Genomic DNA, 21,211 nt, shown 5'->3' on the forward strand with positions numbered 1-21,211 from the left:
CTCCTGGTTTCTTCTCCTTTCTTGGTTCATAAAGACAACGAGAGAATGAGACAACGGGTTTCTTAATTTCACCCGAGGATTTCAAGGATCGGTGGTGTCCGGTTTGTTTTGGGTTACACAACCTCAGTAATATAATGGTATAGACAAGTGATCTCATTAATTGGTGAAAGCTGTAGGCCCTAATCCGGTTTACGACCCTTTATAGTCCTATTACAATAAGCCAATCAACCATTTACCGTGGATAAACATGTTGCGAGCTTTGAGTTCAATCTTTAATGACACAAGTTCAAGACTGTATGTTACTTTTAAGGGAGTGCTTTTTTCGATGTATGTGCAGTTACACCATAACGTACAGCTCAACAAGTACGGACCACTCCTTCAAGTCGCAGCTAGCTGACATGCCTTCGGGAACTTACGCTGCGTCTTTCCCGGAAGCGGGTAGTGCAGTGCGGGCGTCTCCGCTTTTAGTTCGCCATACTTGCACAAAGCGACGGTGCCCAGACAATTGGTGAAGGCAGACGAAAACGCATCGGCGAAAGCTAACGGTAAGAGCTGCTTCTGTGAAAAGGAGTGTGTAATATTTATGCAATTAGTATCAATATGCAACGCGACAAAATAACTTTAACTCGGAAACCGGCAAAACAATTGGGGCTGAGGCTTTTTGTGTCAAAGCACACCTAGGATTCTCGGCTTTTCGATGTATGGCGAATGACACGACATTCCCTTTCTCCTCATTATCCGCTAAGGAATGAAGATGCAGTATGCCGAGATCTTTTTTGTATTATTACTGTGAAAATGGACCGGTTGGAAATAATTGGACAGATGGTGCGGGTGAAGATGAACAATGTAACCCTGTGCATCCCTTTCCAGCTGAGCTGTACATTTACCTACTCACTCTCGCTTACAATGTAGCCAACTGTCTGAAACGGGTGGGTGTCATGTTTCTGATGTAAGCTGATTATCTGAAGTAGCCTTATTATACGGCGCTGGTGTCGACATGAAGATATTTGGGTGGTAGGCCTACGAGACTGCACAGCAGCCAACTTGAGGCAACTGGAAAAAATGACATTTTGCCATTCATGTAACGCAACGCTACCAATTGTCAGGGCAGGCCTACGATCTGGGGAAATATCCCTCAAGGCGCAGTAGAAGTGTATTCCTACTCTTGACGAATGCGCGTGTGAAGCGTATACCTCAGGCAATGATTTAGGAAGTTGTCCATTTGTTATAGTCGTTATTGCCTATTTCCTTTGTTCTAGGTCAATTTATTACCTTGCCACACTTCTTCAGCTACTAGCTATGCCTATAAGTTATATAACATCTCGTCTGTTAGGCCTATGCAATTATCTTCTAGAAGAGTGCCAAGCAGTGATATTTTCCATTCTCTTTATATTCTCATACTGAGTTAAATTTTCCCAACATCCAGCAAAGGCTATTCTGTTTTCTACCCCCTCCATCCCTCAATGGGCAAACGTGGTGGTGTCGACTTAATTCGAAGATGCTGGAGAGAGACATTTGACCTGCCTGCACTAGAAGTCATAGTAGCCTAGTCTTAAGTGAGTCACAGTCAAGCATGCCCCCTACTCCCACAAGAATCACTGCAATTTGTTATGGCTCATGGGAAGGGGTCAGTCTCAGTTTAGGCCTACAACAATCCCCAACAACGCCATCTATTGCGGTACAGTTTTAATGGCTTTGGCTGAACACCAAAAATGTCATATCTTTAGAATCTCTTATGAATTCTTTGTAGGCGGCCAGTGGTAGGCTATGCAAACCCTCAATGACCTTTGCCGTGTCCACCATGCATCAACATGTTTTAAACACATGACATTAAGAAAGGTGGGATTTCAGGTCCAGAAAGAAGGCAATGTTTTGATGGCCGTGCATTTCTGTGCAGAATGGGATAATTATCTGTCAACTCCCACTCTGCAGGTTTTAGGAATTTACCTGCTTGTTTCTACAGGCCTGAAGGAGAGTACAGGTATGTGAGTAGAGCATCCCAACCACGCACGCTGAGGCCTACAGGTCAAAAAGTTTACCGTGGTTAAGTCAGGGGAGTTAGCAGGGAGGGAATAAACAGGTCAGTTGTCCCGGGCCCCCGTAGGGAGCAGAATTGAGTTCCCACATTAGCCTATATTGTATGCATTAGGTCACGGGTGAGGAGCCTATGTCTCATGGGCCGTTAACGACATAATTTCAATGTTATGCAGCTTTACATGAAATATAACATTCTAAGGGAATCTTAGATTTGCAACACAATTGAGTTATATTCAGCGGACCAAGAGAACGTGGGGTCTGTTTTAAAGCTGTCTGCCTTCAATATAGGCCTAAAGTGCAGGGGGAAATCCTGGTTTTGTGCATAGTGCGGCCCTCGGAGGGAGGACTTTGACGGCCCTTGGAGGAATTTTAAAGTGGCCCCTCGAATGAAAAAGGTTCCCCGCGCCTGCATTAGGTGGAGGACGAGGCTTTCAGACGACTTTGGCCCCGGCCCAGTCAAAACTGTTAGTAGAGGCCCCGGTAGTAGTGGAGTGGGCTCTTTTTCAAATCGTAACTATAAAAAAGGCTCTTAGGAGGGCGTGTTTTCAAAAGGCTGTGTTGATATGAAGAGGCGACAGGCCTCCTACAACGTTAAAGTACATGTTAGGCCAGCTGGTCAAAAAGCTAAGTAGTGAAGAGGAGAAGGCTCTCTTCTCTCAGGTCTACACGTAACCAACAGCCACAAGGAAGTCGGAGTGTAATTTTTAAAAGGTTGCATTGACATGCACAGGCCACAGGCCTCTTCCAGTATTACATTGATTTGAAATGTAGGCTACTCGATATTAGAAACAAAAATGAGGGCACTCTCAGAGGTAAAGATTTAATTTCTTTCTCTACATTTTAGAGTCTACAAGGGAAACAGCCAGATGGATTGATGAGCATTATTTTTTGTAGATATATGAAAAACTCTTCTAATTAGATGTTTTTCTGATCACAGCATGAAGTATCCCTGAAGGGTTAGCCACATGCTTTTATTAAGTATGCAGCTTTATTCGTGCAATGTTTGTTTAGTGACTTTAAAAAAAAATGTCTGAAGGAGTCTCGTATTACTTGGGCTCTTATCAGAATCAAATGACTGAATTTGAATCCTGACCACACCACAATACAAGGCCAAACAGGATCAGCGCTAACCAACGCGTGTGGTTCTTGGAAGGCCGTCAAGGCAAACGCGCTCTTCCTGCCTTTGTGCATGTGTCAAACAGCCACCGCACTAAAAAAAATGTCCACTATGTCAAGAGTCTTAATGGTTGTTGATTCCTTCCCCAGCCACTGCTTACAGATGGATTCCTCTACTCTGCAAGAATAATATGTTGGCTCAAAACCAAACAAGCTTTGTCCAGTAAACTAAATATGAACTTGAACTCCAGCAATAGGCTTAATAGTTTTCCTTTTAATGGCTTACTAAGGATGTCCCATTGCTTTAGATTGGTAAGCTTAATATTAACTTCCATGAAGCCCGATGTAGCCCCCCCCCCTGCTAAATAAATACCTGAACATGGAGAAATAAATCTGTGTTTTCTGAACACCTGGGTGTTGGGAGACATCCATCTTCCTTTGCTGTAGAGAGGGTGGTGCCTGTAATTGCTTTAGGCAAAAAAATGTTTCACACACAGGCCCTGTGGAGGATTTTGTGGAATCACATTCTTTCATTATACATCATGGTCCACCTTGGGTATACTGCCAGTTTCTTGAGACAAAAAATGACTCCACTAATATATTCCTTTCCTGTGTAGAGAATGCTGCCTGTCCGTTCATGGCTTTAGGCAAGAGCGTTAGCACAAGCCCTGTGCATGATTTCTGTGGAAAATGTTTTAATCACACTCATTTATTATACATCTTATTCTTCCTGGTTCTTTTTCTTCTTGTTGGTCTGTCTTGTCCATTCCCCACTTCCCGTCTGCTTCCGTAATATATCTATCCGTGTGTGTCTGTCGTCCTTCCCCAAATCTCTCGCATCTTTCTGCTTTTTGTCTGGTCACTGTCCTCATATTTCCTCTTCCCACCCCCAATCCTCCCCCAATGTCCCCATTTCGTTCCGCTTTCCTCCTTCTTTTTAGCTCCTCCACGTTACTCCTTTTCTTTCCTGTTCTATATCTGTTTTTTTTTTCATTCTATGGTTCTTGCCATACTTCCGTAGTCATGCATGAGTAAGAACTTTAACAAGGAGCAAGGTGGCATAAAAAAAGAGTGAAAATAGAAATCACCCTCATAGAGTGCAGACCTCCACAAAAGCAGTTGCATTTTGTTGTGTATATTTGCACCCATTACCTGATTGGCCTAGCCTGACTCATGTGTTTAAGAAGCTTAACAACAAGGTAACTCTGCTCAGCTCTACTTTGTACTCTACTCTAAAGTGAAAGGGAAGTGAAAGCCCAACTGGGAAACTCCGACTCCCATTGTCATTGTGACACAGCACTCCACAGCACACAAGTGTACACCGCACGCAACGAAATTGCATTTTTGCCTCACCCGTGCAGGGGGGGCAGCCCCCAATGGCGCCCGAAAGGGAGTAGTGTGGCGGGACAGTGCCATGTTTCTCAGGGTACCTCAGTCATGGAGGAGGATGGGGGACAGAACTGTCTAATTACTCCCCCCAGCAACTTGGCGGGTCGGGACTAGAACCTGCAACCTTTGGGCTGGAAGTCTGGCACCCTAACCGCTTACCCATGACTCTCATCCAGGGCTCTAAATTTACACCAGCCAACTGGCCAAATGCTGGTAAAATTTCAGTTTGGCTGGTTGAAAAGACCCACTAATTAGCCACTTTGACCAGAGTAGAGTAGAGTAGACCAATTAGTGAGTATGTGTTAGTACAATCTATCTAGCTAGTACAATCAGTATCTACTAACCATTTTGGCTGGTGATGAAAGAATTTAATTTAGAGCCCTGCTCTCATCTCTATCCAGAGTCATGGCTGAGCAGGAGCCCACCGAGGAGCAGTTGGCGGCCATCGCAGCGGAGAATGCGGAGGGCGACGGGGAGACGGTCAACTACAAGCCGCCCGCCCTCAAGACACTGCAGGAGATCCACGAGCTCGACAAGGACGACGAGAGCCTGCAGAAGTATAAGAAGGCGCTGCTCGGAGACGGACACGAGGCCGCCGTTGGTATGTGGTTCTCTTTGTTTTGTGTGTGTCTGTGCGTGTGCGTGTGTTTTGTGTGTGTGGAAGCACAAGAAGGCCCCGCTCAGAGACGGACATGAAGTTGGTGTGGGGCTGTGGGTGGGTGTGTGTTTGTGTGTGTGTGTGCGTGCGCATGCCTCTTTCTTCAGAACTACAAGAAGGTCCTGCTTGGAGTCAGACGTGTGCGTGTGTGTGCAGAAGTATGTACCGATGTAATTTCTTCTCTTTAACAAGTAGTTTCATATGCATATTTCATATTAACAATCCCAACAGTCACATGTTTCTAGATACCGGCTAACCCGCCACCCTACCTTGACTAACACACAACAGTCCAGCGGGAAACAATGACCCCGGTGTGTGTTAGGGCTGGGTTATTTCCTGCAAGCACAAAATACAATGTCTGCTGTGATACAGATACAAGAGGTCACGATACAATGCATATCAGCACACAAATGGTTGATCGCTTGACTGGTTTTCAGGAATTTCCCATTATGCAAATCAGAGGTCTCTGTACTACCTGCTCTGGGGTGCATTTCTCTAAACCATAGTTGCTAACTTCATTAGCTTCTTAGTTGTTTCCAATGCAATTTCCCATTGACAGCTACCCAAGGTGCTAACTGGCTAACAGCTATGCTTTTGAGAAACGCACCGCTGGTTTGCTATGCCAACCAAGGCAAAGCTTAAGGGATTACTCAACGCTCTGATGATTAAGCCCACTTTATTATTTCACATTCTGATGGCTTGTGCTTTAATCAAACCGTTTGGTTGTCTGGTATGGTTTTAGTTACACTATGATAATGCGATTCATTTAACATACAATGACAATTGTGATATAACATGCAACTTATAGTGCAGCCCTAGTTGGCATAACACACTGGTTGCAAAATCTTTTTGAAAAGATAAGGCAGAGACGAACAGTATTTTGTCATTTGGGGTGTGCCAAATTTAAGACTGCTGCATGTCGAATTGCATCTGACCTCTGTTGACCTCTAGAGGTCATTGAACTTTTGGGACTGTAAATGTCCCAGCTGAACCCAGTTTCTCAACATCATAAGAAATTAAATTACAAAATCAAGTCAAGTCAAGTTGGTTTTATTGTCAATTTCTTTACATGCACTGGTCATACAAAGAATTTGAAATTACGTTTCTTGCTTTCCCATACAGACATAGACTAATCTAGGTAAGGACATAGACAGTATAGACATAGACAGTACTCATACATGGACATAAGACAGTATGGACATAGACAGTGCTCATACAGACATTTAAAGTGCAGGACTGGACAACAGAAGACTTGTAGATAACATACATTAAGAGGAGGTATTTTGTTGTGCCTTTTTCTTTTTCTTTTTTTTTTTTTTTTCTAAAAGTCCTCAATTGTCTCAAAAATGCCTCAGGGTGTCGCAGTTCTGGGGTTTTGGACCAGTCTAACAAATGTTTTCAACATCTTTTTACAGTGCTATGTCTTTAAAAGGAGTAGAAAAGACTGCTGCAATTTCTTGCTTATTCCCTTCACTAAAACACGGCCATTCCACGGATGTGTCCGGCATGGGTAATCTGGACATGTTACGTTATTGTTTTAGTAAAGCTAACACACGAGAGTGTGGTCTTTTCAACTCTATCTGATGCCTTTTTGGATGTGCACCCATAGGCAACAACAGCTATCCCTTAGTTTGCGCACACTTATGATTAAAACAAGGCTGTAAAGCAGATGTGGGGATTTTTTTAATTCAAGGGAGCACTTTAAATTTTATTAAGTCCTCCAAGGGCTGTACTATGAACACAAACCAGGATTTCCCCCTGCACTATAGGCCTATATTGATGTCAGCCACCTTTACAACAGACCCCACCTTCTCTAGGTCCCCTGAAATATAACTAAATTGTATTGCAAATGTAATTTCTAAAATGTCATATTTCATATGAAGCTGCATAACATTAAAATTATATTAGGGGCCAGCTAAGACGGTCTCAATGGGCCTGGCCCTCGAGACATAGGTTCCCCACCCTTGATATAAAGAGTGCATACTTTCCCATGTGGGATAACGCGCATGTGGAAATAATCAACTGTCTGCTCATGTTGGCATAGGCTGTATATACTAACCATACACAGAGCTTCAAGAGCCGACATTCTTCTGCTGTGATATATGTCTTCAGAATGTCTCTAAGCTTTTTGATGGTGTTACTTTGATTCCATCGCATACCTGCTTCCATGTGTAGAGTAAGTGCACGTCTGGAATTTCTGTTGTCTCTGCATATGGTTTTCTGAAATGCCTAAAGTCAGACAACATTTGCCATTCAAAGTTATTACATACATGGATTTATTGTTCCTTCAAACCAATCCCTTGTACTATATACAGTAGGTATTACATTATATTACATCACGTTACATTGCATTTGGCAGACGGTTTGTAACCAAAATGACTTTCAAAAGAGGACATAATCATAGCCAACATCGCTAGCAGATACGAAGTGCACAGGAAATATACAGAACAACAAGTGCAGATGCAAGGAAGGGTTTTGTTGTTTTTGTTTTTGTTTTTTTATTATGAGAGTACACACACACACACACACACACACACGCACACACACGCACACACACACACAGATGTGTATAGTTGGTGTCTCCCACCTCATTGTCAAGTCTTGTATTTGTGTTGCCTGGGGTTGTGGGGTTCGATTTGTCTCCTCTTCGCTGTGGTGTGTAGCGCTCGCTGGTGTTGTGTGTGTGTGTGTCACAGTCATGTGAAATGACTCACCTACATGTGCCCGGACCAGCGTCCGTCACCAGGCAGCGGGGCAGGGCAGAGTCATTCATAATATTATTGTTATGCTTGTGGCAGAACAGGGGTGAGTTTCTCAAAAGAGAAGTTGTTAGCCTGTTAGCAACTTCGGTAGTTGCCAATGGGAAAATGCATTGAAAACCACAAAGTAGCTAATGTAGTAAGCCACTTTGGTTTTGAGAAATTCACCCCAGGACAGTGTGCTACACGTTACATTATGTCATTATTATGACACCTAGCAGAGACATGTGCAACTACTAGGAGCAGCTGAAAGCGGCTGACGATGACTTGGTAAAAGAAAACATTGCAAGTAGCCTACAGATGGAGGATGGCGACGCTTAGATGCTCATTCAAGATTCAAAAAAATCTCCTTATGCTGGTATGAGAGCCTAAAATTCTTTTTTTTTTAAAAGCAGTAACATTCTTTTTTTAAGCAGTAAAAATAATAATAATAATAATAATAATAATTCCCCAAAACACTATGAAAGATTATTAGAAATTAGATTTTTAGGTAGCATCAGGACAATTGGAACTGTTTGAAATGGATCTGATTCATTCAAATGTCTAGCAATCAGGTGATGTCTGGTTTCTCCCCTGTGTGTGCCTCTGCCTGTACTTGATCAGTCATGGCAGACAGAGCCAGGTAGCACACTGAACACACTGAAAGTAGTGCATGTGTCTCACTATTTAGGTTCAATAAATGCGCTGGTCTTCCCTGAGCTATGATATACTGACTGTATGAGGCGTCCTGATGGTGATAGATGACCACATTACATGGGTGTGACAACATACTGTATGTGTTTGTGCTTAAAAAGCTACCAGCTGTTACAAGACTAGCAGTGGGTCTCAACCTTTTTTGAACAAACGCCCCTCTGACCTCATCATAAGCCTCACAACACCCCCTGGACCTCATCATAAGCCTCCCAGTGCCCCTCTTAGTTTTGAAAGATAAAATAGACTAATGCCCCCCAATGGGAACTAAGCTCGCCCCCTCTCAGCTGAATCCTTCTGCCCCTCTTCATAACATAATTTTTTACAAACACGGTGAACCCATGTATACCTGCCTGAAATAACCTTGCCATGCCTCTGCCTTCGGTATTCTACCCGCACGTTGTGCATGCATTGATTGGGTAATGTTGTAAGTTCAGCGGCTTTGGATAAAAGCTTCTGGAAAATGTAGTGTAATGTGATCCCTTAGAAGGTACATACAGTAATTGTTCTGCTAAAACCTACATAGGTCTGCCAAGCTGGGGTACATTTGAAGGGTTTCGTTGCAAAATGACATAAGCGCCATTTTTTGACTTTTGCATTTTATTATTAGAAGCAACTGTTCAGACGTCCTTTGATCTATTCTAATGTATGAAGTCTTGCCATTCAAATACTTTGAGAACATACTTTTTAAACCCTTATCAAATGCATTTCGCAATGCAGTGCCCAATACAAAGATGTCCATTTTCCAAAATGTTCCAAAATGGATATACTGTCCGTCACTTTGCAGTGAAGCTCTTCATTTTTAAGTGTGTATGTTGTAAGTGGTCAGAAAAAAGAAAAACACGGAGGCGCTGCGGGGATCCAGATTTTTAACACAGGTGCTGAACCGTTTTTGTGGGTAATGCATCTCAAAAAAGGAGGAAAATGTGCACTCTGGTTTTGCTGTTTTTTAACTTTTCTTGAAGGTAAAAGACTGCCCGACACATTTCGACCATGCAGGTCTTTGTCAGTGGTTTTGGATGAAAAAGTCTCCTAAATGCACTGTAATGTTATGTGTTCTCTCCACAGTTGCAGACCCAGGTGTCCCCAATGTGCAGGTCACGCGGCTGACACTGATGTGTGAACAGGCCCCACATCCCCTCACGCTAGACCTGCAAGGTGAGAAAGGCTTATCCCATTTACTCAGTTAAGAAAAAAATGCATAGCCTGTGGCATGGTGCTGGACAAAGTCAGATACAAGTTGTAGTAAAAACAGAGAAACTAAATACATTAGAATTAGAGAATCTTTGGTAGAAAGACATCTGCCCAGGGGCGCTGTTGCGCAGCGCGCTAAGCCCCCCACATTTGGGCTTATATTGCCCACAGGGACCCCGGTTCGAGTTCGGCTGGGGTCATTTCCCGACCCTTCCCTGTCTCTCTCTCCCAATCATTTCCTGTCTACTCTCACACTGTCCTATAATAATAAAGGCCAAAAAATATATATACTTAAAAAAAGAAAGATGTCTGCCCACTTGAAACCCTTCGCTTAAGTTTTAATCCATGGCACGGAGCAATATTTTGACCTTGTGAGGTCTTTCTTCAGGTCTTTAGGTCTTTCTGAGAATCGCAGTCAAAACATTGTTCTGCTGCATTAAAGATATTCGAGAGAAAAAAAATGTGGAACTTGCCCTTCATGCTCCACATAAGACGGTACACTGCTGGGTTTGGGTCTGATGAAGCCCCATCCCGTTGCTATGGTGCCTATTAGTGTGGATCCCTCATATCCAGCTCATCATCTAATCAACACCCTCCCATCAGGCAAGAGATATAGAAGCAACACTGCACCCACATCCAGATTTAGGAACTCACTGACTATCAGACATCTTAACGTGCCATAATTTCCCACTCTCTATGCACTTTGCCCTTAATGCACTTTATTATTTCAGCATAATCTGTAATTCCACTGCTGTGTAATGTCTGCTGGGACCCTCTCTGTTCACTGTTTGTGTCTACCCATGGTTATATTTATTGTATTTGCTTTGCAGCTGTGTGTCTTGTCCATTGTTTGTATTTGATTTGATGTTGGGGATATGCCACAAAAAATCCTATCAACTTTGTTGACATGGCAAATAAACTCTTGAACTTGAACTTAATCCACACCTTTATATCTCTCTTATTTCCTCAAAACAATCTATTTTGCATACATTGTTGTTCTCAACAATGTTTCCGAACCGATATCTTTTTTTTTTTTTCATTGGAAATGTTAAATCCCTCTGTTGTTGTGTTGCGTTTGACAGGAGACCTGGAGTCTTATAAGAAGCAGAGCTTTGTGCTTAAAGAAGGCGTGGAGTATAGAATTAAGATCAGCTTCAAGGTAAGCTGCCTCCGAAATGAAAACCCTTTGTGTTTCTTACAGTATCACGGTTCTGCTCATGAATTGCAGTGATTTATCACATCAAGAGATGCCTGCACATGCCGAGCTGTATTCATTTTATGTTTTCCATCATGACTGCATTGTTGCGTAACTGCTCGAATATAGTTACGCATATATGCACTCTGTCTCACAGGTCTTTATAAGAAAGGATCTGTTTATTTTTAGAAGCTCATACAAATTGCTTTCGTAATAATTGCTGTTTACCAGACTAATCAGAATGCATGGAGATGCACTCTTGACAAATTGATCATCTGATGACACAGCTAATTTGTTATTTGAAAAGTAATTCAAACTCTGTTACATGGGTACTTTAGGCTACACTCATGCAACGTAGGAGCACACGTTATTGCAACAGGCATTTCGAATTTTCATGCACTCCGTTCTCTGGTTGCTGGTTGCCAAACTGCAGAGTTAACCTGGTTCTCACGTGATGGTTGTTACCAACCATCTGGAACATTGTCAATTGTTTAGCTCTGGAAAGGCCAGTGTGTGTTCAAAACAGCTCGAACTTGATTGAAGAATACACATGGCTTTTTTTTAAGCACGTATTACTTCAACCACTGACTTGTATATACTCCGCCCCGCGATCCTGCCCTGCGATTCTGATTGGACAGGCTGTGAAATATCTGATTCCATTCGGGCTCGTCTAAGATTTTAAGACCCTCGTGCGAGCTCACGAAGTTTAACGAAGATGCACGAAGCATGAAGGATCTGCATGAGAGCCAGGCTTCTGCAGAGTGTGTGTGATTATTGCAGGATAAGTTTGTTATAATTGTGTTTGTAATACTGGAAAACTTCTGTTTACTGGACTAAAGGCTTTTGCCACATTGCCACTTTTCACCCTAGTATGTGTTATTCCTGCAGGTGAACAAGGAGATTGTGTCTGGCCTCAAGTTCATCCAGCAAACTTACAGGAAGGGCGTACGAAGTAAGTACTCTGGGAGAGTGATTTTCAAAATGGGGGCCGCAAGGGGATGCTAGGGGGTAGACAGGCCGCGCCCTCCTAGTGACACAACGCCTTCAGCGGAACTTTTAGTCAGGCCAGAAGCAATACAAATATCGTTTTTGAGCTCTAGGAAAACCAGGAACTGCTCCCACTTTGTCTTGAAGCAAACAACCAGTAGCAAACCAAGGGAGGTGGATCAGCCATGCCATTTGGGAAATGTCAATTGTTATGGTCTTGGTCAGACCAAGTCTCGAAGAGATTTGAAAGTCGATGATAATCAGGCTAGCCAGGGGAACAGTGGCGGGTTGGCCGGAAAAGTGTAGCAAAGCAGAATAAATAATTGAATACACAGAAGTTAAAGTAAGCCAATATAAACCAAAAATATGTTTGAAGACTTGGTTGGAATCTACCGGTATATGGGGGTCCTCGTTGTCATGTAAAGTTTGGGAATTTATGAAATAAGTACTCTGGGGTTGTAGAGTCTCCCCCTGCTGGACATTGCCAAAAATGAATCTAGCTCCAAGCTCAAAATGTAATTTCACTTGTCACATGCAGCAACTGTACAAAATAGTGGCAATGCGACAAAAAAAGAGTCCAGCGACAACTACTAGACAGCAAAAATAGTCAAGTCAAGACAAGCTTATTTATATAGCGTATTTCAGACAGAAGTACAATTCAATGTCCTTCACATACAAAAGAATAAAAGTTTCAAGAAAGAATTAAAAACTTAAAACATCAAGGTAAAAACATGAAATGAATAGAATAAAAAGATTAAAAAAATATCAAAGTGGATGAGAATTAAAAACCTTAAGATAAGATAATAAATAGTGACCGTATCCATCATGTATTATACAATACCAAATGTCTTGAGTCTTAGGCAAGACGTTGGCAACGTCACTGCAGTCAGCAGCTTATACTGATCTCAGTTTGGCTGCTTCTCAAATAAATGAAGATAAGCCCGCTTGATGAAAATGTGATGAGTAGAAATAGGCCTTGAGCTATGGCCCCAAATTTTGGCCATCGGTGCCATCTGGGGGGGGGAATGCTAACATTTTTTTTTGGTAAGGTATATCCCCCCACTACTAGAAAAAGCCTGATAGCAGTCACGGGGTGGTAGCGAAACCCCTTTTTTCGGCTCTTGAAGTGACTACCCCCCTCTATTAAATTCCATGTTTGAATTCGGATGCATGTCTAGTTCAGGCTCATTTCGTGGGGTATTGCCAATACTCTATACCATGGTGCCTGGTATTACTGGAAAGGGGACCTTTCAGGCTTTCATTTAAGATCATTGGTGAATCTGTCTGACATACACAGAGGTCACAGCACTTCATTAAATCAGACATAGCTAACATTTTCCAACAACTCTTGGCTAAACTGTCTGCTTTCGTTTATCTCTGTGGCGTGAAAGAACACCAAGGACACAAAATTGGACAACCTCAATACTCTTTGGAGTCTGCCGATTCAGAAAATGTATAATATGCCCATACAATTGTTTTGTATGCGTTTGTGAGAGCGTTAAATTTGAATTGTGCAACCAGCAAAAGTCTTCAAAATAATAGCCAATACATGCAGGTCATCTGTTGGAAGTATTGGGCCTTTTTCCTTCCAAAGTTTCTGCTTGGCATCACTGCTTGGCATTAGGCCTTCATTTAAGATCATTACTAAATCTGTCTGACATACTCAGAGGTCACAGCACTTCATTAAACCAGAAATAATAATAACAAATGTCGCCTAAACTGTAGGCTTTCTTTAGTCCCTACGTACTGTAAACCATGGGAAAACATCAAGGACACAAACCCCAACCATTTCAATACTCAAGGCACTCTGCTAATTCAGACAATGCATGATATACCCATACAATGTATTGTGAGAGCCTTACAAAAGGCCATAATGACCATTTATAATTTAAGTCCAATTCTGTCCTATCTCTTTATAGACGTAAGGAAATGTAAGGAGACATAAGACGTAAGGAGATAAAAGAGATGAGCGGGGGCATGGGGAGGCACTGTATGTACAGTAGATGTAGAGTTAGGGGGGGGGGCAAGGGGGAGAAGTAGGGGTGAGGTGAGTGGGGGCAATTGAGGGGGAGCACTGTTGGGTGGGGGGCAAGGCCAGGGTAGTGGAGGAAAGTGAGTGGAGGGCACTGTTGAGTGGGGGGAGGTGACTGGGGGGGCACTGTGGAGTGGGGGGGGGGGGGGGCGACACTGTAGGGTGGGGAGAGGAGTGGGGGTGAGATACTGTAGAGCAGGTGGGGGTAAGGGTGGATAAATGTTAATGATAAAATATTTGGAATAGTTTCAGAAACGTCTACCATATTGAATGTTGGAGGGAATTTGAGATGCCCTAGTTTCAGCAGTGGTGTGTATATGTTTAATTGAGCAATTTTTGACCACTTTCTTTAGGATATGTCACGGTGGCAAAATCGAAATTCACCTTCTATTGTTCAGCCATGCTCATATCGGACTGTGTGACAACTAGCCTAGAAATCTAGACGCCCCTAGGGGTTTGGCGTGGCCAGGCTATGTGACAACATCAGCATCTTCAAAATCACCCGTAAACAGTGGCTGAAAACAAACCAGACCTGCTCCTATTAATTAATAGTATGAACATTGTTTTACTCTGGATATATTTGGTGTTTGTGGTAAAATGTCATGTCTACTGTAATGCAGTATTGTTTTTTTATTATGGCTACCTGCCTTAGGACTACGGATGACATTTGGCAACTATGCAAATACCAACATATTTATATTGATGTTTTTTTAACTGATGTATTGATTAGTGTGTATTGTCCTAATCAAATGAAAGAAAGAATGAATGAATGAATACATTTGTCCATTAGGCAATAGGAAATAATTGTGCTAAAAAAAGGAACCGTACTCATCAATGAATAGTATAGGCTTACGTCATTGCAAGGACCATAGGCCTAGTTATTTCAGCAGTTGACTGTCTATGTGCCATTTGACCATTGTAGGAGGACTATTCTCTGCTTCAAGGAAGTGAAATCAACTTATTTTTTGTTTGTTTAGTCAACCTTTGGTAAAATATCTGTAAGAGATTATAACAGAGAAGTGCTGAAAAAAGTAATCTACTATGTAGTAGGCCTATATTATGGCCCCACAGTATTGAGAAAAATGCATGAAAGTCATCCATTTTGGGAAATAGCAGCCATATTGAATTTTGACACAAATTTCAGATGGCATCAAGTTTGAATTTCTTCTGCTCGCGCACACGCACACACGCACGCACGCACACACACACACACACACACACACACACACACACACACACACACACACACACACACACACACACACACACACACACACACACACACACATTTTCTCTATAGCAAAAAATTAGCCTTTGAAATTATCATTTGGGGAAGGGCTACCATATTACATTTTGGGAAATATTTTTCAATTTCTTTCAATAAGCTTTTGGTCAGTAATCTGTGAAATGTCTGGCAGGACAATATGTCTATTATTAAGCAGTGCTGTATGTGCAATTTGATCATTTACTGACAACAGTACCATTTCAAAGCGGATTTATACATTCTTATGCACATACATTCATGCTGGTCAGAAAATAGGTCATTAGGGCCTTGAGGATCATTACGGTCATTTAAAGGCTCCTGCAAATGTTGTATGGGTACATTATACATTTTCTGAATCAACAGCATGCCTAGATTTTTAAAATCATTTGGTTTTGTGACCCTGATGGTTTCCCATGGTATAGGGACAACATAAATCATACAGTGAGAAATTACTGGTTTAAAGGATAACGCCAGCCAATTTCAACATGCATGTAATGCTCACACTACCCTGGACTTGTCAGTACCAGAGATTTTTTTTTCTTCAGCCTTTTCCAAGATCCTGGTCATTGTAATGGGGGCAGGTGTTACCTTTTGGGAAAATATTTGGAGTAGGCCCATGTTAAGATTTTTTTTAAATGTAAACAAAATCTGCCCCCATTAGAATAGCAGCATGCAGCATCTCCGGGTACTGACAAGTCAAGGGTAATGTGAGCAATACAACAGCATATTGAAATTGGCAGGAGTGATCATTTGAGTATTTGGGGGGGGCTTTTCAAGCCTTTATTTTTTGTTTATATGAGACAGGACAGTGAAGGAGGTGACAGGAAGCCAGTTGGGAGGGAGAGATGGGGGAGGGTCGGCAAAGGGCACGGTTCAGAATCGAACCCGGGTCACCAGTGTCCTACCATTAGGCCACGATAGGGCCGAGAAATTATTGGTTTAATGACCTCTGTGAATGCCAGCACAAACATTGGCAGGAAAAAAGGCCTGATATTTCCAGCTAATGACCTGCTATATTGGCTACTATTTTGAAGACTATTGGTGGTTACACAAGTCAAATTTTAGGCCCTCACAAACATATACAAAATAATTGTATGGGCATATTATCATTTTCCGAGTCCACCGAGTATTGAGGTTGTGTAATTTTGTGTCCTTGGCGTTCTTTCATGCCACAGAGATAAACGAAATCAAACAGTTTAGCCAACATTTGTGAGAAAATGTGACCTATGTCTGGTTTAATGAAGTGCTGTGACCTCTGTATGTGTAAGAAACATTCAGCAATGGACTGAAATGAAAGAATGAAAGGTCCCCTTTCCAGTAATACCAAGCGCTATTGTATAGAATATTGACAATATCCCAAGCTGTCCTGGACCTTCTTTCGTGCAACTGCACTACAAAATGCTCTAGCCATCATTGTGTTTGTCTGGTAAATGGCCTCAGGTGCACAGACGTGTAAACTGAGAGTGTGCGGAAACCAGGCAACCATAGACAGTTCAGATGAAGGGGATGACATGGAAGATGAAGAGTACTGACGACGAAATAATATAAATCTACATGAAACTATTCTTTCATTAAACATATTCCCTTTGCAACATGTTTCTTTATTGGCTTGTAACCGCTTGTATAGGGTCTCAGTCTATTTGTTTGTGAAATAGCCTGTATAAAATGTTGTATATGAACATTTATCTAAATTAATGAGATACCATATTTGAGTGGTTTAAGTAAAGTGTTACCCAATGCCCTATCATTGCAGGGCCTACCATCTAGATTGTATTTCTTCACATACACTACAACAGTGTTTCTCAAATTTTTCGTGCCATTCCCCCCTTCAGAGGAAGGGTGTCTGTCTGCGCCCCCCTCGAGCAAAATGGTTACGAAAATACAAATAAATAGGCCGTTGTGAAGTTTATTAGAGCATGATATACACGTACAGTATGGCCTATGTTCTCTAAATATTAGTGACTTAATGGCAAAGCAGAAAAGTATTAAAAAAGAAAAACCTTCTGACTTCACGCGCCCCCCTAGGGGGGCTTCCGGCCCACTTTGAGAAACACTGCACTACAATAATTGAATACTTTAACAACTTGTGAATGTTATGTACATTCACATATGAACTACAGTATAAACAAAGTTTGTTTAAGTAAAGTGATACCGGCATTGTATTAGTCCATTCTATTGGGTCCGATTTTGAAGACATTTTTGCTGGTTGCACAAGTGACATTTAAGGGTCTCACAGACATATACTAAATGATAGCATGGGCATATTATACATTTTCTGAATCGGTAGAGTGCCCTGAGTATTGAGGTTGTTAACTTTGGTGTCCTTGGTGTTCTTTCATGCCACAGATGTAAACGAAAGTGCACAGTTTTGGCACAATGTGTGTGGAAATGGGAGCTATTTCTGGTTTAATGACGTGCTGTGGCTTCTGTGTATGTCAGACAGATTCATTAATGGGCTGAAATGAAAGCCTGAAAGGTCCCCTTTCCAGTGATAACAAGCACGACGGTATAGGATATTGGCAATACCCCCAACATAAGCCATAACTACATATACAGCCGATATTAAAAAACAGTATTTATTATAGGGGGGTAGTAACTTCAAGAGCTGAAAAAAGTGATTTCGCTACCACCCCATGACTGCTATCAAGCTTTTTCTACTAGTGGGGGGATATACCTTGCCAAAAAACATTGCTAGCATTCCTCCCCCCAGATGGCACCGGTCGACCCCTCGGCTCATAGCCTAAAACAGATTTTCACGTCTGGCATGCTGGTGTGGGAATGTGTACGTGTATGGGTATTTTGAAAGCACTCTGAGTCATATGCATATGCTATAGACATTTTGATTTGATTTGATATGTAGCTTGTAAAAACAATTGTTGTTTAAAATGATCAGGTACTTAGTCGTATCACCTCTAAGTGTACATATCTTGAATGTGATCAAAATATGTACGAGCGACTTCAATCTTTCCCCATATGTCAGTCTCCATTGTCATTATTTATTTTCTTCCAATAAGGCAAGGGCAGAGTTGCCATCTTTGATCCATCATTTTTCTCTCCTTTTTTGCTACCTTATATGCTTAGATATCCAGTGTGTGTGACTGAGAAATACAAAAACCTTTTGACCGTTTGATTCATGCCTACATGAATCTGAATGGCTGATTTGATTACATTTTCATGTTCACAGCAGCTGAGTTATGCGGTTAACCCCTTGATTTCATAAATTCATGTTGGAAATAGGGATGCAAACAATGAATTGACTTTAATCGATCAATGTGTTAATCGATTGAAAAACATTAATCGCAATTAATCGTCAATTCAACTGACAAGAGACCCCGGTGAAATGGGCATGTGAAGAGTGCGTGTGAAGAGAGGTGTGAATAGTGGGAATATTTAAATCACCTTTGATTAAAGAAGTAAAAAATAATTAGTTTAAATGTGGTATTTTATCTCAATTTTTAATTAAAATTTTTAGATTTAGTAGGTTTTTTTTTTTCGAGAAGCATTGAGATTTCGGAGGGATAACGCTGCTTATCAATTAATCGTAAGTCGATCGATAAGACCATCGACTAATGATTAATGAATTAATCGATAATTTGCATCCCTAGGTGGAAATGAACAGTGTTTGATAGAAGTCTCATGTGGCAGGCTGACTGACAGGGCTGCTGTTTTGCCATTGCAGGCTCACACACCGATTGAGCTCTCATTGTTGCATAATCTCCTGTCTTGCTTCAGCCTAAGCTTTCTCAAATTTGCTCATGGGTTGTTCACCTAATACAGGGATTGTGACACACAATGAAATATTACACTTGTCCAGTGATTTTCCCCTCAAAAAGTCTCCCAAAATATTGCACTCCCACCAGTCAACATGTCTCACTGGCTGCGGAAATAATAATCAACGTAGCGTCATTTCTCCTGTCACGTCACCTATCTCTCTTCTCCGGAAATAATGCTCCATGGTGATGGCATGTTGCACTGCTACCGTCTCTAACTTACCACTTTGTTAAAAGCGACTGCCAAATGTACTGTAATGTATTGTAACCGCTTGTTGGTTAGTTGGTTGTAACCTATCTAACGTATTGCTCCTCTCCTCTCCCCCCCCCCTCCTCCTCCCCTCTCCCATCTCCTCTCACCTCCTCCCCTCTTCTCTTCTCTTCTCTTCTCTTCTCTTCTCTTCTCTTCTCTCCTCTCCTCTTCTCCTCTCCCCTGTCCTCTCCTCTCCCCTCCTTTACTCTCCTCTCCCCTGTCCTCTCTCCTCTCTCCTCTCCTCTCCGCTCTTCTCTTCTCTCCTCTCCTCTCCTCTCTGCTCCCCTGTCATCTCCTCTCCTCTCCTCTCCTTTCCTCTCCCCTGTCCTCCCCTCTCCTCTTCTCCTCTCCCCTGCCCTCTTCTCTCCCCTCCTTTACTCTCCTCTCCCCTGTCCTCTCTCCTCTCTCCTCTCCTCTCCTCTCCACTCCTCTCCCTAGTCGACAAGTCCGACTACATGGTGGGCAGCTACGGGCCGCGGCCGACGGCCGAGTACGACTTCCTGACCCCACTGGAGGAGGCGCCTAAGGGCATGCTGGCGCGCGGCACCTACAACATCAAGTCCAAGTTCACCGACGACGACAAGCATGACCACCTGTCGTGGGAGTGGAACCTGGACATAAAGAAAGACTGGACGGAATGAATGAGCTCAGCTGGAGGGGTGGGGCCCCGGGGCCTCTGGGGCCTGGGGGCCTGCCTTCCCTCAGCTCCCTCCCTGCTGCTGATGATGATAATGATGCACCCTTCCCCTCCCACCAGCCCCAACCTCCACACCCCTCCATTCATTGCCCCCACCCCCCCTTCATTCCTTATATCTCTCTCATTTGTTCTTCCCATTCCTTTTCTCACCATTAGTGCTCTCTCTCTCTCTCTCTCTCTCTCTCTCTCTCTCTCTCTCTCTCTCTCTCTCTCTCTCTCTCTCTCTCTCTCCTCATTTGTTCCCCCTTTCATAATTTTTTTCACTTTCCTTTCATTTCAGTCCTTTGAGGTTTCATTTTTTTTAATTTACTTGTGCTCATTTCAAAGGTCTCAGGCTCTACATCAGCCGCCTTTTTTACTGTTGCCTACTCCCTACCCCTCCATCCATCCTTCCTTTTCATTCCCTTTTCTCTCTCTCTCTCTCTCTCTCTCTCTCTCTCTCTCTCTCTCTCTCTCTCTCTCTCTCTCTCTCTCTCTCTTATTTACTTCTGTCTTCGCCTCAAAGGTTCATCTTTTTAGCCTTACCGTCGTCCCCCCCCCCAACCATGCACCCCCCCCTCCGTCCAGACGGCTAACTGTACACTGTACACACAGTGCACACCCACAATTCTACGCCTGACCCCATGACCCCCCCCCCCCCCCCCCCCCCCCCCCCCCCCCCCCCCCCCCCCCCCCCCCCCCCCCCCCCCCCCCCCCACCCGTCTTTAACCAGACCACTACTACACCAACCATCCGATCTCTTTCATTCTCATCACTAACCATCCCATGTATTGCACCTCGCTCTCTTACCAATTTAGTTCCACCACTAGATCAACTGAGGAGGATGTCTGCGTGGCTTACTAACCAGGGGTGCATTTCTCGAAAACAAAGTTGCTTACTACATTAGCTACTTTGTTGTTTTCAATGCATTTTCCCATTGGCAACTACCGAAGTTGCTAACAGGCTAACAACTTCTCTTTTGAGAAACTCACCCCAGGGGTGCATTTCTCGAAAACCATAGTTGCTAACTGGGTTAGCTACTTTGGTGTTTGTGGCGCAATTTGCCATTGACGACTACCCAAGTTGCTAACTGGCTGTCAACTACGTTTTCGAGAAACGTAACCCCAGACCACTAACATAGTAAATTGTGCAGCGTTAACTCAACAGTAAGAGAGTCGGTTTAACATCTTT

At 42.8% G+C, this 21,211-nt stretch overlaps 1 protein-coding gene across 1 annotated transcript; it reads left to right on the plus strand.

The window, feature by feature from the left end:
* Positions 1–442: 442 nt before the first annotated feature.
* LOC134465265 (rho GDP-dissociation inhibitor 1-like) lies at positions 443–20,469 on the plus strand. Its single transcript, XM_063218871.1, has 6 exons — positions 443–545; positions 4,944–5,143; positions 9,718–9,807; positions 10,926–11,002; positions 11,927–11,990; positions 19,783–20,469. The coding sequence occupies exons 2-6, from the start codon at positions 4,948–4,950 to the stop codon at positions 19,983–19,985; spliced, it is 630 nt and encodes a 209-aa protein (XP_063074941.1). The 5' UTR covers positions 443–545; positions 4,944–4,947; the 3' UTR covers positions 19,986–20,469.
* Positions 20,470–21,211: the final 742 nt, after the last annotated feature.

This window comes from Engraulis encrasicolus, chromosome 1 (assembly GCF_034702125.1).
Source record: "Engraulis encrasicolus isolate BLACKSEA-1 chromosome 1, IST_EnEncr_1.0, whole genome shotgun sequence".
Lineage (NCBI taxonomy): Eukaryota > Metazoa > Chordata > Actinopteri > Clupeiformes > Engraulidae > Engraulis > Engraulis encrasicolus.